The sequence below is a fragment of the Tenrec ecaudatus genome, chromosome 12 (genome assembly GCF_050624435.1).
Source record: "Tenrec ecaudatus isolate mTenEca1 chromosome 12, mTenEca1.hap1, whole genome shotgun sequence".
Taxonomy (NCBI): domain Eukaryota; kingdom Metazoa; phylum Chordata; class Mammalia; order Afrosoricida; family Tenrecidae; genus Tenrec; species Tenrec ecaudatus.
The window spans coordinates 126,583,454-126,596,686 of record NC_134541.1 but is presented as its reverse complement, the minus strand read 5'-3'; the positions used below and the strand labels follow the sequence as shown (position 1 = coordinate 126,596,686).

Genomic DNA, 13,233 nt, shown 5'->3' with positions numbered 1-13,233 from the left:
CTTGCTTGGAAAGCTCTCTGGGTGACATGACGTGCTGGGATTCCTCGATGTGTTTGCTCGTGAGCTATCGTGCCGGCAGTGCGGCGGGACAGGTAGGCAAGGAAGGTCCAGCGTGGGACCCGCAGCTCTGAAAGTGTCACCTTGGACAAGGATGTCACCTTGGGGTCTGGGGGCATCTGGGCAGGCCAGGCGTGGCATTTTCAATCTCCTCCTGTGCCTGAGAAAGCTGGACGGCGACTGAGGACGGCCGGGAAGGACAGAGGCTGCCGCCGAAGGTACCGGGCCTACCAGAAGGACAGATGGGACTGTCTCAGAAGAAGCAGAGCCAGAGTGCTCCTTAGAGACAGGCCGCCTCACGTGGCTTGGACGTGTTGTCAAGAGGGGCCAGTCCCCTGGAAAAGGACAACATGTTGGTAAAGTAGGGGGTCAGGGGAGACAAAGACCTTCCTCAAGACGGACTGACACCACGGGCCCAACAAAGATCCTAGGGATGGTGCGGGAGTGGGTGGGGGCAGGGGCGGACTTTGGTTCTACTTCCCAGGTGGTGATGGGATCTGAAGGGATGCCTGTTACCCTGAATCCGACGGAGGGGTTCCTAACAAGAGCAGCCGCAGCAGCAGCATATGAAGGGAGACCACAAAAAAAAAAAAAAAACCTGGAATTTTTTTTCAAAGCTATGTATTTTTTTTTAAACAAAACAAACGTATCACCTTCCAAGGGCTCTCCATGACACTGAATACATTTGTCAAATCTGCAATTCCGTTCTTGGAAACATTGTCCAAACGCATCTGTTCGGAGGGCCGACAGCTCCTCCCCCATTTTTTTTCTTCATCTCTTCTACGTCATCAAATAGCTGTCCTTTCATGTCCCTCTGCATTCCCGGAGTGAGAAAGGTGCGTGGAACAAGAGAGGCATGCTGGTTTTTTGCCCCCAGACGGTGATGGCTGCGTGACAGGGGCACTGTTGTGGTGGCAAAACCAGTGCCCCGTCTGCCACCCATCGGGCCTTTTTGTGTCGCACACTGTTACACACACTCTTTCCAGAACCTCTGAACACAAAGCCTGATGAGCAGTCTGACCTGGCGGACCGAACTCCAAGGAGACGGATGGGCATCAGGGCTCTGGGTGCCCCCCCGTCCAGAGGTGAGACCTCCCTCTCAAGAAGCGCTCTGGAGAAGGTGCAGCAGGCCAGCTGTGAGGGTGGCACTGGGCACTTTTGTCACTGAATAGGAGGTTGTCCTTTGGGCCGAAGGAAAGTGGGGTTTCAGCAGAGGGCCCAGGAGCACAGCAGGTGCAAGGGCCCTGTGGCAGGGAAGGCAGCAGTGTGTGCCTGAGGAAGGGGATCCGGGCTCCACACCAGCACACACACGTGCAGGTGGCCATCAGGGTTCCCTTGCCTGGGGCCCTGGAGTTTCCCCGGCAACTGAAAGGAGAAGCAGAGCCCTCCCCGCGCCCCTTTCAGCCCACAGGCCTTACTTCCTCTTTCCCACACCATTTAAGGCCCAGCTGGGAGCCGCTGCACGCAGAGCCCCAGCTCACCTCCCATTCACCAGCCCGCTGCCATGGGAGAACCCTTTATCCGCCACATCGCCCTCCTGGGCTTTGAGAAGCGCTTTGTGCCCAGCCAGCACTACGTGAGTAGCCCCCACTCCTGTAATGGGGAGAGGACAAAGGCAAGCCCCCTGCCTGCCCCAACCACCTCCCCACCACACACACACCTGCTGCCGTCTTTGGACCTGCCTGCCTGTCTGCATCTGCGCGGGACGTGCGCCCTTAGAAAACTCTACTCTTGGGCCCTTTGAAAACCCGTGTTCCCCTCCTGGTCCTGCGGCCACCTCATTCCCTGCTCCCCTGGCCTCGGATCTAGGGGCCTCTCCTCTGAGGAGCGCCCCCCCCCCAGCATCTGTCTGTCTGTAGGGAGAAGGACCATCCCAGGAAGAGGGCTGTTTGTCCCCCCAGAGCCCCATCATGGCAGTGGAACCACCCCTGGGGGGTGGGGTGTCACAGGGCGGGAACTCTTCCTCCGGCGGAGGGAGCGCAGCGCCTGGTGGTTCCACACTGCAGACCTTACAGCTAGTGGCCCAACGTGTAACCGGAGCCACGGACCACAGCCCTGTGGTGCCAATTAGAGGAGAGTGTGAGCCGCCCAGGTCGGGGCCACCCCTACATATGCTGGAAAAGACCCCCTTCCTGCCCTGAGGGCCACCCCTCAGAGGACCCCTCCATGGGGGGCCATGGGGAGGAGCCCCATTTAGTAACTGGCTACTGTGGGGGAGGGGATCCAGCCTTGTTCTTTTTCACGTCTGATTTCAAAATTACTAATTTACCAAGGATGACCTTGCACCCCAGGAAGTACCCATCATCCCTCCATTACTGCACCTTGCCTCCCTCCCTCCCTCCCTCCCTCTGCGAGTGCACGTTCTCAGCACCCTCGGGAGATGTTGCGGGCGCCCGAAAGGCTGCTGTGTGTGTCTCTTTAAATCTGGGCATCCTCTTACATAACCAGCGCGCGAGAGAGTCAGACGGAGGGTTGGTACACTAGCATCCGCCCAGGAAAGAAGTCATGATGTTGTTGTTTGGTGCCCCGGACCCATAGCGACCGTGTGGACAACGCCCCCTGGTCCCGCTCGCCAGCCTCACGGCTGTTATGCCGGAATCCCGGTCGCAGCCACGCTGTGGACCCATCTCCTTAATGGTCTCTCTCGCTGGCCCTCTACTTTACCAAGCACGATGGCCGTCTTGGGGACGGGTCTGCGCTGATCACATGGCCAAGTCCGTGCGGTGAAATCGCCATGGGGACTGACAGATGGCGGTCCCCATGCTCTCCTTGTTCCCTGAGCTACCGAGGGAGTGAGCATCCGCTTCTCGTCCGGCCTGCGCCTTTCAGCAGGCTCCATCCTTTGGGTCGCTGTGGATGTGCATGTTGACGCTGCTCAGGATTAGCCCAACGGGAGCCCCTCAAGCTGGCTTGTGCTCCCTTGCAACACGCCCCCTCGGTCCCCACACACACACACCGTGACTTCTGGTACCAACGGTGCCAGCCTCAGCCGGGGGTGGTCTTCCTGTGCCAGCCCAGCACGGAGTCACTTCTCTCATGGACCCTGGCTCTTTTCCATGGGGTGTGGAGTTGAGAAGGAGCCCCCGTGGCAGAGTGGGGTACACAATGGACTAACAACGAGGCAGCCAGTTCAAAACCACCAACCAGAAAGATGAGGCTCTGAACTCCCGTGAAGAGAAACAGTCTTGGAAACTCACAGGGGCAGTTCTGCCCTGTCCTGTGGGGCCAGGCGGAGTCAGAATGGACCTGGTTGTGTTTTTGGTTTGGGATTTAGGAGCATGAAGAAGGGCTGAGTATGCTCAGGGCTTTGTTGTGGGGGGGGGCACAGCTGGTGTCCTTTCAGTGGGCAGACTGGGGGACACCCTCATTTCATAGGGGGGAACACCCTCATTTCATCGGTCTCTTGCTTCTCGCCATCTTGTATTGATAGCGTGTTCCTCCCCCTGTAGGAACTCTCCCCCCAAAACAGTCTTGGGCGGCTTTGCTCCGGGTGATAATACACTTTCAACCACTCCCCAACCACTGCGCCCAGGCCTCGCAGAGCAGTGAGAACATGACTCACCTGTGATGTCGCGGTTGAGCTTCCAGGGCAAGGGCTGGGAGAGGGGGTGCTGTCCTAGACTAAGGGTCGGAAAGTACGGTGAGGAAAAAAAGCACTTGGGGTTCCCCCGCCTTTTTTCCCCTTTAATGTGGTAATGCAGCTCTTTGCCATGCTGTTAAGTTCATTGGTTCCCGTTTCTGACTTTGAGACGTTTAAACGTCCCAGTGAAAGCATTTCCGTCTCAAAAGTGTTCAAAGTAGATAATGCGTGTCTGAACGACAGATCTCAACCCCCCAAAGACGTGTCACTCGGTTGTATCTTTCCAGTGGCAGCTAGAAGCTAGATGAGAGTGAATTCCCTGCCCCCCCCAAAAAAGCCTGCGCCACACTGTCACCAAAGCCCTAGTGAAACAAACCTGTTACTGCGTTCTCTCTTGACGCAGCCTCAGCCAGGTCTCCATACCTCTGCGCGTGCGCGTGGTGCCTCCATCTCCCTGCCCGTGCCCCCCTCCCCCCTCCCCACCAGCATCCTGTGGACTTCCACGGGCACCACGTCGAAAGGGAAGTTCTGACACCCTCGGGGGTCAAGGAGGTGCTCACACTGCATCCCTTTTCCGTGTTCTTGGGAGTTTGGGGAGCACAGTGAAGCCTGGAGGGCGGGATCAGGGCTGTGGGGCAGATGGGGTGTGGTGTCCCAACCAGGGCCTCACATCGGACAGCCCTGTTACCCTGGAGGAGGGAGCAGGTGCATTGGCAAGATGAGGACGACCTTGGCACAGCTAAGCTGGCATTCTCTTCTGCTCCCAGTGGGGTTTTCCGTTATCTTGGAACGTCTTCCTAGGAAACCACTGTGTGACTGCCCTGGGACCTGTGGGCAAATCTATTCAAAAGTCCCCAAAGGGAGCCCCCAACCTGTGCCATCAACTTCACAGCTGACGTCTCTGCTTTCGACTTAACTGGCCCTGCGGACGCCACTGTTCCGACGGGATCCTTTACAAAATGATAATAATTGAGTTTTATTGAGATGCAGTGAACATACCATGCAACTCAATAGTTGGGTCCTCTTAAGAATCAGTGAGCCATCATCGCCACCGCCAGCTGTGGGGCACTTTCCTTCTTCTGGTGCCCATTGAGGTTGCCTCCCCTTTCCCCCACCCCCCACTTCCCCTCCCGGGCCCCCAGTAATTAGGAATCCAGTTGCTATTTTCAAAGAGCCACACTGGATCTTGCCTTCTTTCCTACGGCAGAGTTCAGTCCCACTGAAAGGACTGCACAGTCGTCACCGCCCTCAGGTTCACAGCGTCGTCTTCCTCCTCCTGGGGCTCTTCTCGGAGGGCACCCCAACCAGATGAGAGGAGGAGGCCTGGGGGTGTTGTGAGTGACATGCAGGGCCTCCTAACTCTGAGGAGTTAGAAACCCCCATGGGGGAGAGAGAGGCTGTGGACTCCCACCCCAGCGAGATGACCTCAGAAGTCCACAGCTCAGATCTGCGCCGTCCCGGGGTCGCTGTGAGTCAGAATGGACTCGTTTCTGGGGCACGGACAGGTGTGCAGGACTGGACAGGGCTTGCCCAGTGAGACGCAGTCCGTGACTGCCCGCTCAGAACGTTCTCCGGTGACCCGGCCACCCAACCACTGCCCCTCAGAGACCAGTGCTCTTTGTGATGTTTTCCACACCGAGTTCATTTCGTCGGCTCGAGACAGCCAGGTAGATGGGACGGTGTCTCTTTTCCCTGACCTGGGACTGACGCGCTGAGTTCTAGGACTGAGGGCAGCCCTCCTGGGTCGCCTTTCATGTGACAGTCATGGAAGCACAGGCAGGGTCTGAGGGGTGGTTCTCTCTAAGCGTGTGCCTGCCCCCCAGTCTGTGTGTGTGTGTGTGCATGCCTACTGTGATTCACTGGCCGATACCCCACCCCCGACTTGCCCAAATGGGGATTGGAGGATCTGAGAAGCCCATGAAGTGTGGCCACCATGAAATGTGGTGGCCACGTCCGGTGGCCTGCACTGCTGTGGACAGATGATCCCCCACCCCCCGGCTCCCACCAATCTAATGGGTTCTCCCCAGGGCGTGGGGTGGCTCACAGAGGCAGACTCAGCCCCACACCTGCCCTCTCTAGGTGTACATGTTCCTGGTGAAGTGGCAGGACCTGTCGGAGAAGGTGGTCTACCGGCGCTTCACCGAGATCTACGAGTTCCATGTGAGTGGCCAAGGGGAGGACAGTGGGGGCACCCCAGCCCACAGCCCAGGGGCACCTACGCTTCTGCAGAGGACAGCCCAGCCAGTGTCCCCATGGGAGGTTTTTGTCCTCTGAGCTTATGTTTTTAACTGATGGCCACTGACCTATTCAGCAGCCCGAGGGTATGGCTGGACCCCTGCTGGTGCAGGGGTTATGTGTTGCAGTGCTAACTGCAAAGTCAGCAGTTCAAAACCACTAACCTGCTCAGCCAGAGCCAGATGAGACTTTCTACTCCCATAAAGAGTTCCGGTCCTGGAAACCCACCGGGTCAGTTCTGCCCTGTCCGATAGGGACATTATGAGTCATAAGGACACTGTGACTCAATGGCAGTGAGTCTGTTTGAATGAGCATAGCCTTGGTGGCACAGCACATTAAGCATTGTGCTGAATACTGAGAGGCCGACAGTTCAAACCCACCACCCTCCATAGGAGAACCTGCCCAGGGCCAGGCCTGTTCCAGGTGGCTCTGCTGAAGTGGGGGAGGGTACAAAAAGCAGCCTGAGCTCTTGCCCGCCCTGGGACTTTAAGTCCCAGTAGAGAGCCGGGGAAAGCACACAGAAGAGATGGCATTTACACAGTAGGTGAGAAGGTTCATCCGCAGGGAAACAGAGTGGGGAAGGTGGGCAGCAGGGTGGCAGACTTGCAGGAGGGGAGGAGGAGGGAGCATCCTGTAAGGCACAGCAGGTGCCAAGGCCCTGGGGCAGGAGACGCTGGAGAACAGGGTGAGTAGACCAGGGGAGAGCTGGTTGGCCATGTCACCTGAGGGCGTGAGTGGGTGGCATGGGAGCTGGGGAGGGCTCTGTGTGGTTCTGACTTGGCCTTCACACCCTCCCTGCATCTGCGGGGTTGAAGATTAACAAGTGAGGTGGGGATGATATGGGGGGCCAGCTGTCATACCCTGGGCAGGGCGTGGCGGGGGCCTGCACCCGGAGGTGGCGATGGTGAGGAGGGTAGACTCTCCTAGGTTTCTGGAGTTGAGCTCAAAGGATATGCTGGTGGCTTGGCTTGGGGTGTGACACAGGAATCAGGGTGCTGGGGAGCTCTCCGGCCAGAGTGACGGGAGGTCATCCCAACACTGCTGCCAGCCTGCACATTCCTCCCTGTCTTTTCCTCTCTAACATCTAGAAAGTACTGAAGGAAATGTTCCCCATCGAGGCAGGGGATATTAACGCAGAGAACAGGATCATCCCCCACCTGCCAGGTAAGAGGGGGACTACAGCCTGGGCAGGTCCCCTGTCCAGGCCCCCTCACCTGCAGCCCGCCATGTGACTTCAGGGGGATGTGCTGAGGGTCTTGGGGCTCCTCTGCCCGGCAGCCCCTCGGTGGTATGACGGCCAACGGACTGCAGAGAACCGTCAGGGCACGCTCACCGACTACTGCAGTGCCCTCATGGGGCTGCCCGTCAAGATCTCCCGCTGCCCCCACCTGCTCAACTTCTTCAAGGTGCGCCCCGACGACCTCAAGCTGCCCACGGACAGCCAGTGAGTGGTCCCCGCCTCTCCCCTGGGCTGGAGAGGGCAGGGGGCTCCCACAGTGGAGGGGTATGTGGCCTCTCCATCCTCAAAAGGAGACAAGGAAGCTCAGAGAGGGGAGGCCACTGCCCAGGATCACACAGGTGGACTGAAGCTGGCAGGTTTGTTCAGCTCTGACCAGTCTCCACCTGGGGCGGGGGGGGGGGGGAGAGAGAGCAGGGGGACTCAGTGTGGGAAGTGGGGATCTACATACTTGGGCAGCTTTAGGGGCTGAGGCAGTTCTCAGTGTCCTGGGTTCGAATCCTGCCCTGCAGCTCCCAGGCTGGACCCTGTTTGGCCTCACCACCCTCTCTGCCCTCACTGTCTCCAATCTGTGAGAAGGCGCTGGGCCCGAGGCAGCAATCGTGCAGGTGCAGAACAGCAGCGCTGTCGACAAACTAAGTGCCGATTGTGTACAGACTGTCAAGGGCCTTTCTAGCCCACTTTCCTTGGCAGCTGGGCCCTGCCTCCTGGCTAGCCCCTCCGTCTCACCTGCCCCTCTTCTGTCAAGCAGTCTGCTGTGGGTCTGACTGCCCTAACCCAGAGCGTTTGTCTTTTCCTGCAGCGTGAAGAAGCCGGAGACCTACCTGGTGCCCAAGGATGGGAAGACGAACGCAGCTGGTGAGCTGGGCTGGGGGGTGGTGGTGGGCATCAAGCTGGACACCAGGGTGAGCCGGGGAGGTGCAGGAGGTCCCAACCGCACTCTGAGGAGCTAGCACTTGCGGTGGGGTCTGGCTGAACCGCCAGGGGGACTTCCTGGAGACAGCAGTGGTTCCCTCCCCATGGCCCGAGACGGTCCGGGGCGGACCCCAGCCCTCACCTCCCCCACCCCGCCCTGGGGGCAGCCCAGCAGGTCACTCTGCAGCATCTGGGACCTCATGGGAACGGGCCCAGCTCCAACTCACAGGAACCCAGACTCGCGCTGCCCCATGGGTTTCCCATGGGTTAAGCACCGGGCAGCCAGCCGGAAGGTGGGAGCTGGGAGCCCCCCAGAACAATGATGCTGCCTACTCTCCGGATGGGATTCAGTCCCTGTTGAGCCCCCCGTCCTGTAGGGTCGCGGGTCCACTCGACAGCCCTGGATTTTATAGGGCGCCCTAGGCTGACATCTCCATGCCAGCACATGCCACATCTGTCTCCCACCCCGGGGGTCCCTGGGCTCGAACTTCCGACCTGTCAGCCGAGCACTTGACCACTGCGCCACCAGGGTTGCCGAGGCGAGCTTGTGGTGGGCACTTTATGCCTACAGGGCACCCGCCGCATCCTTCATGCGCCCAGCGCCGTCCTTGGGTTCCCAGGGGGCCCCCCATGCAGGGCCCAGGAGAAGGGGGGCCTCTCCACAGCGCCCCTCTCCCCTCCCCCCTCCGCAGACATCACAGGGCCGCTGATCCTGCAGACGTACCGCGCCATCGCCGACTATGAGAAGAGTTCATCGACCCAGATGGCGCTGGCCTCGGGCGACGTGGTGGACGTGGTGGAGAAGAGCGAGAGCGGTCAGGTTCCACCCTGCCCCAGCACCCCACGCCCCGGCCCGCCCCCAGCCCAGGGCCTCAGGCCACCTGAGGGGCTCCGCACACCCGGGGTGCCACGGTAGCCATATTGGAGTTGGGCATGGGAGGGCAGGCGTTGCTGGGTGTGTGAGGGGGTGGCCGTGGCCACGGGAGCCCACCTCCCTGCCTTGACTTCCCTCCCTGCATCTGGACCCAGGCTGGTGGTTCTGTCAGATGAAGGCGAAGCGAGGCTGGGTGCCCGCATCCTACCTGGAGCCCATGGACAGCCCTGACGAGCTGGAAGACCCCGAGCCCAACTATGCAGGTGCCCCCTTCCCTCTGAAAGGGTCCCCGCTGGGGGCATGGGGGACTCCTGGTCAGGACAGGGGGAGCAGGAGCCTGGCAGGAGGAGAGGCAGGTCAGCCCGGACACCTGGTGGCCATGGGCATGGGCCCTGACTCAGCAGGAAAAGGAATGAGGAGCGAACCTGAGGCTCAGGAGGGAGGGCTGCCCAAGGGCAGAGGTCTGAGTAGGGATCAGATTTCCCCCAATGGCCTCCAGCCCCCACCAGCCCTTGGCTGGACGCCTCTGCTTTGAAAACTATAGAGTTGCCCACCCTCTTCGTCCTCTTCAACTGCTGCAGCAGAAACAGCCAGAGTGTGGCTTTTTGGAAACAGAAATGTGCTTTTTCACAGTTTCTTTGGGAGGCCAGGAGGGTCTGAGTTCCTGGCACCCACTTTATGCGAAAGCTCTTTCTCTCTCGTTCTCTCCGCTTTGTCACTTTTCAGCTTCTGTTTGTCCCTTAGCCATCTCCGCGTGGTGCGGCTTCTGTCTGCCCCACACCTGCTTCTCTGCCTCATCTGTTGCTTTTATAGACACGCTGTCCACGAATGTGGCCCCGATAACATTCCGTGTATGCACGGATGTGGCCTTAGTAACATACCTGGTCCCAAATGGGATGATGTCACAGGTCTCAAAACGCAAAAGAACGTCACAGAGTCTATTCAGATTCATAGGGAACCCACGGAACAGGGCAGAACTGCCCTTGTGGGTTTGGGAGACAGGACAGGGCCGAACCCTGTGTGGGGGTCTCTGAGACTGAGTTTTTATGGGAGTAGAAAACCTCACCTTTCTTCAGTGGAGTGGCTGGTGGGTTTGAACTGCTGACCTTGCCATGAACAACCTATCTCATCACCCGCTCGGGCACCAGGGCTCCTGGTGTCACAGGTCTAGAGGAATAGGATTTACAGCACTGAGTTTTGGGCACACGATGTGGATCTTGGATCCAGGTGGGATGGCCCCTGGATCCGAGTGGAGAGCGGGGACAGAGAGCCCTGTGCTGGGAAGACCCTCACACATACCCCTTCCCCCCAACCCCTAATCTCCTGTCCCTGGACCAGGTGAGCTCTATGTCGCTATCAAGGCCTATACCGCCGTGGAGGAAGACGAGGTGTCTCTGGATGAGGGGGAGACCATTGAGGTCATTCACAAGCTTCTGGATGGCTGGTGGGTTGTCAGGTAGGAGATCCCCCTCACGCCCCACTGAGAGCCAGCCCCAAACTCTAGATTCACTCAGCTGCATGACTCAGCAAGCCACTGCCCTTCTCTAAGCCTGGCGCCCCCCACCTCCCCCGGATAGTAGTAACCCCCTTGCTTGGACATCCTTGTCAGAAGATGTCCCCCTTTCCCTTTGCACCTTCGGGTCCATCTCTCACTCCTGCTCACGTAGTTCAGGGATAGATCGATTCGGGCCTCAAGTAGCAGGCAGAGGCACGCGGTCCGCAGCGTGACTTTGGAATTTCCACTGGTTTATTTCTCTGGCAGACGTTAGGAATACTCAGGAGGATCAGTTTCTTGGATTGAGGAAAGACAGAATCCCAGAGGACTTGCCACGTCCCCTCCTGCCACCTGCCAAGGTCCTTCCTTGTTGGCACAGGGCTCTGGACCCGAGGCCCTGTTCAAGCCTCCACAAACAGGTCCCCAGGCTGAGGCCAAGCTTTCGGGACATTCAGCGTGGCCTTTGATTAGGGCATTTTGATTCCCTGTTTCTCACCTCCAGTTAACGCCTAGCAGGCACCCCAGAGCATCAGTTTGTCGTTCTCTCACGAGCAAGAATTGGGTGTCTAGTTGATATTAGGTAAAAGAAAAATATAAAAATATAGCTCCAGAAAGGAAAAATCTTCCACAAATAGGGTGGATATCGAGGTTGGGGGGGAGGGGTGGTGTTGAATCGAGACACCACCACCCCCAACCTCACACCATCGACAAACATTCGTTTGGAATGGGATTACAGGTTTTACTGCGTATAATACCAAAATCTAAAAGAACTTTTGGAAAGAAACCATAGGAGACATGGTGACTTGAAGGTACACAAGCATTCCCTTTGACACAGAACATCATGACCGTAAGGAATCATAATATCGCAGATACTTTCTGACCAGCACATGGCCCCTAGGGAAATCGGGATTTCCCCCGGATTTGTTTTGAAAGGAAGAGGGGGGGCACATTATGAGCTGGGAGGTCCTACTTTGCACAAAAAAGTAAGCAGAAGCAGAAGGGCAGTCTGCTGTGGTGGACGAAACGCCCACCCTGGGCACTGCCCAGGCCCTCTGAGCACCCAGAGACTGCTGGCTAGGGCTCACGGGATGTCGTTTGCAGGAAAGAGGACACCACTGGCTACTTCCCGTCCATATACCTGCAAAAGTCCGGGCAGGACCTGGCCCAGGCCCAACGCCAGATCAAGAAGCGAGGCGCGCCGCCCCGCAGGTGAAGTAGGGTCCCCGGGGTAGGCGGGTCTCACAACAGGCGGGTCTGAAGGGGATCTGCAGGGCCTAGCCCAGGAAGACCTGCAGGGGCTGCCAGCCCGGCAGGAGAGGCAGGACTGTGATCAGATGCAGGGGCTGGCTGTGCCCTTCCTGAAGAAGGCAGGCAGAGGGCGAGTGGTCCAGCAGAGCGAAGTTCTAAGGGCTGGAGAGGGGCTGCGGTGGGAGGGGGAGCTGTGGCCAGGAGGAACAGGGCCAGGGTACTCGTCGCTATCCCCTCCTTCTACTGCTCCCCACTATCTCGAGCCAGCCTTTGGGCCCCTGGGGAGGCTGAGTCTGGAAGTCCAGATGCGGGGCGCAGGAGGTGGCCGGGGCTCTGACTGACCTCTGTCCTGCCGGGTCCAGGTCCTCCATTCGCAACGCGCACAGCATCCACCAGCGGTCTCGGAAGCGCCTCAGCCAGGACTCCTATCGCCGCAACAGCGTTCGATTTTTGCAGCAGCGCCGCCCCCAGGCGCGGCCCGAACCCCAGAGCGCTGGGTCCGCGCAGCGTGAGTGCTGGCCCTGGCGGGGGCGGGGCTCTGGGCGGAGCCTGGCCGAAAGGGGCGGGGCCTAGACTGCCCGGCAGCGCTGTGGGCACAAGGGCGGAGTCAGGTCCTGGGGGCGGGGCCTAAGTGCGGACCGAGAAAGTGGGGCGTCTTGGTCGACCCGGCGGGGCTGGGGTTTTCCGTTATGTGAATGTGGGTCCGGCAGGAGGCGAGGCTTGGAGGCGGAGCCGGACTCATGGGGGCGGGGCCTGGACTGCAGTTTGCGCTCTATTCATGGGGCAGTCAGGTCCTGGGTGGGGCTGGGGCCCAGGGGGCGGACCGAGAAAGGGTCCTCTGGGTGACTGCGGGGGGGCCAGGGGGTGGGGTCCTGCAGGCGGAGCTAGTCTGTGCCCAGGTGGGGCGCAGCCAGATGCTGCGGGCCGGACCGAGACCTGGGGCGGCTGGAGGCCGAACGGGAGTTCTGGCGGGCGGGTCCAGTAGCGCGGGGTGCGGGGCAGTAGGGGCGGGGCCTTCACGTCCGCCCTGTCTGTCCACAGAGGAGCGTCCTGCCCAGGAGCGAGCTAAGCCGCAGCCCGCGGTCCCCCCGCGGCCCAGCGCGGACCTCATCCTGCACCGCTGTAGCGAGAGCACCAAGCGGAAGCTGGCGTCGGCCGTCTGAAGGGGCGCCGCCCCTCCTGCGGCTCCCGGCTCTCCAGGGACCCTCCTGTATATACACACCCCAGGGCCCTGCCCCACCTGCTGATTAAAAGTTGGTCTGTGTTGTCCGTCTTTGGGGATGTTTGTAGGATCAGCCCAGGCCTGGCGCTAGGCTGGAGGAAGTTGCCCGAGCCACCCGGGCCGCAGCCCGTTGCACGCTGCCTGATCTTGGCCAAGAACCTGTTTACACAAGACCTGGTGTCCAGCAGAACCCCGGGGCTCCCCGCCCCTCTACTGGAACCTTGACCCCTAGCGGAAGAGTCCTCAGGATGGTGGATTCGCAGGGGCGGCCCGAAGTCTGGGCGGGTTTCTAAGCTGTGTGCATTTTAACAACTTGTAACTGGGACAAAGGGTGATTTTTTTTGCGTGGGGGAGGCTGTTCTGATTATTC

At 59.5% G+C, this 13,233-nt stretch overlaps 1 protein-coding gene across 1 annotated transcript; it reads left to right on the top strand.

The window, feature by feature from the left end:
* The first annotated feature begins 1,482 nt into the window (after nucleotides 1–1,482).
* On the top strand, nucleotides 1,483–12,840 carry NCF1 (neutrophil cytosolic factor 1). The gene is made up of 11 exons (XM_075528482.1): nucleotides 1,483–1,633; nucleotides 5,717–5,797; nucleotides 6,961–7,036; nucleotides 7,151–7,316; nucleotides 7,912–7,967; nucleotides 8,717–8,839; nucleotides 9,054–9,161; nucleotides 10,237–10,354; nucleotides 11,495–11,602; nucleotides 12,004–12,149; nucleotides 12,683–12,840. Exons 1-11 carry the CDS (start codon nucleotides 1,562–1,564, stop codon nucleotides 12,802–12,804), a joined length of 1,176 nt encoding a protein of 391 aa, XP_075384597.1. The 5' UTR covers nucleotides 1,483–1,561; the 3' UTR covers nucleotides 12,805–12,840.
* Nucleotides 12,841–13,233: the final 393 nt, after the last annotated feature.

Coding starts and splice junctions, on each gene's coding strand:
- NCF1 (XM_075528482.1), top strand. CDS start 1,562: ATGGGAGAACCCTTTATCCGCCACATCGCCCTCCTGGGCTTTGAGAAG. Junction 1,634..5,716: donor TTGTGCCCAGCCAGCACTAC/GTGAGTAGCCCC, acceptor TGCCCTCTCTAG/GTGTACATGTTCCTGGTGAA. Junction 8,840..9,053: donor GGTGGAGAAGAGCGAGAGCG/GTCAGGTTCCAC, acceptor ATCTGGACCCAG/GCTGGTGGTTCTGTCAGATG.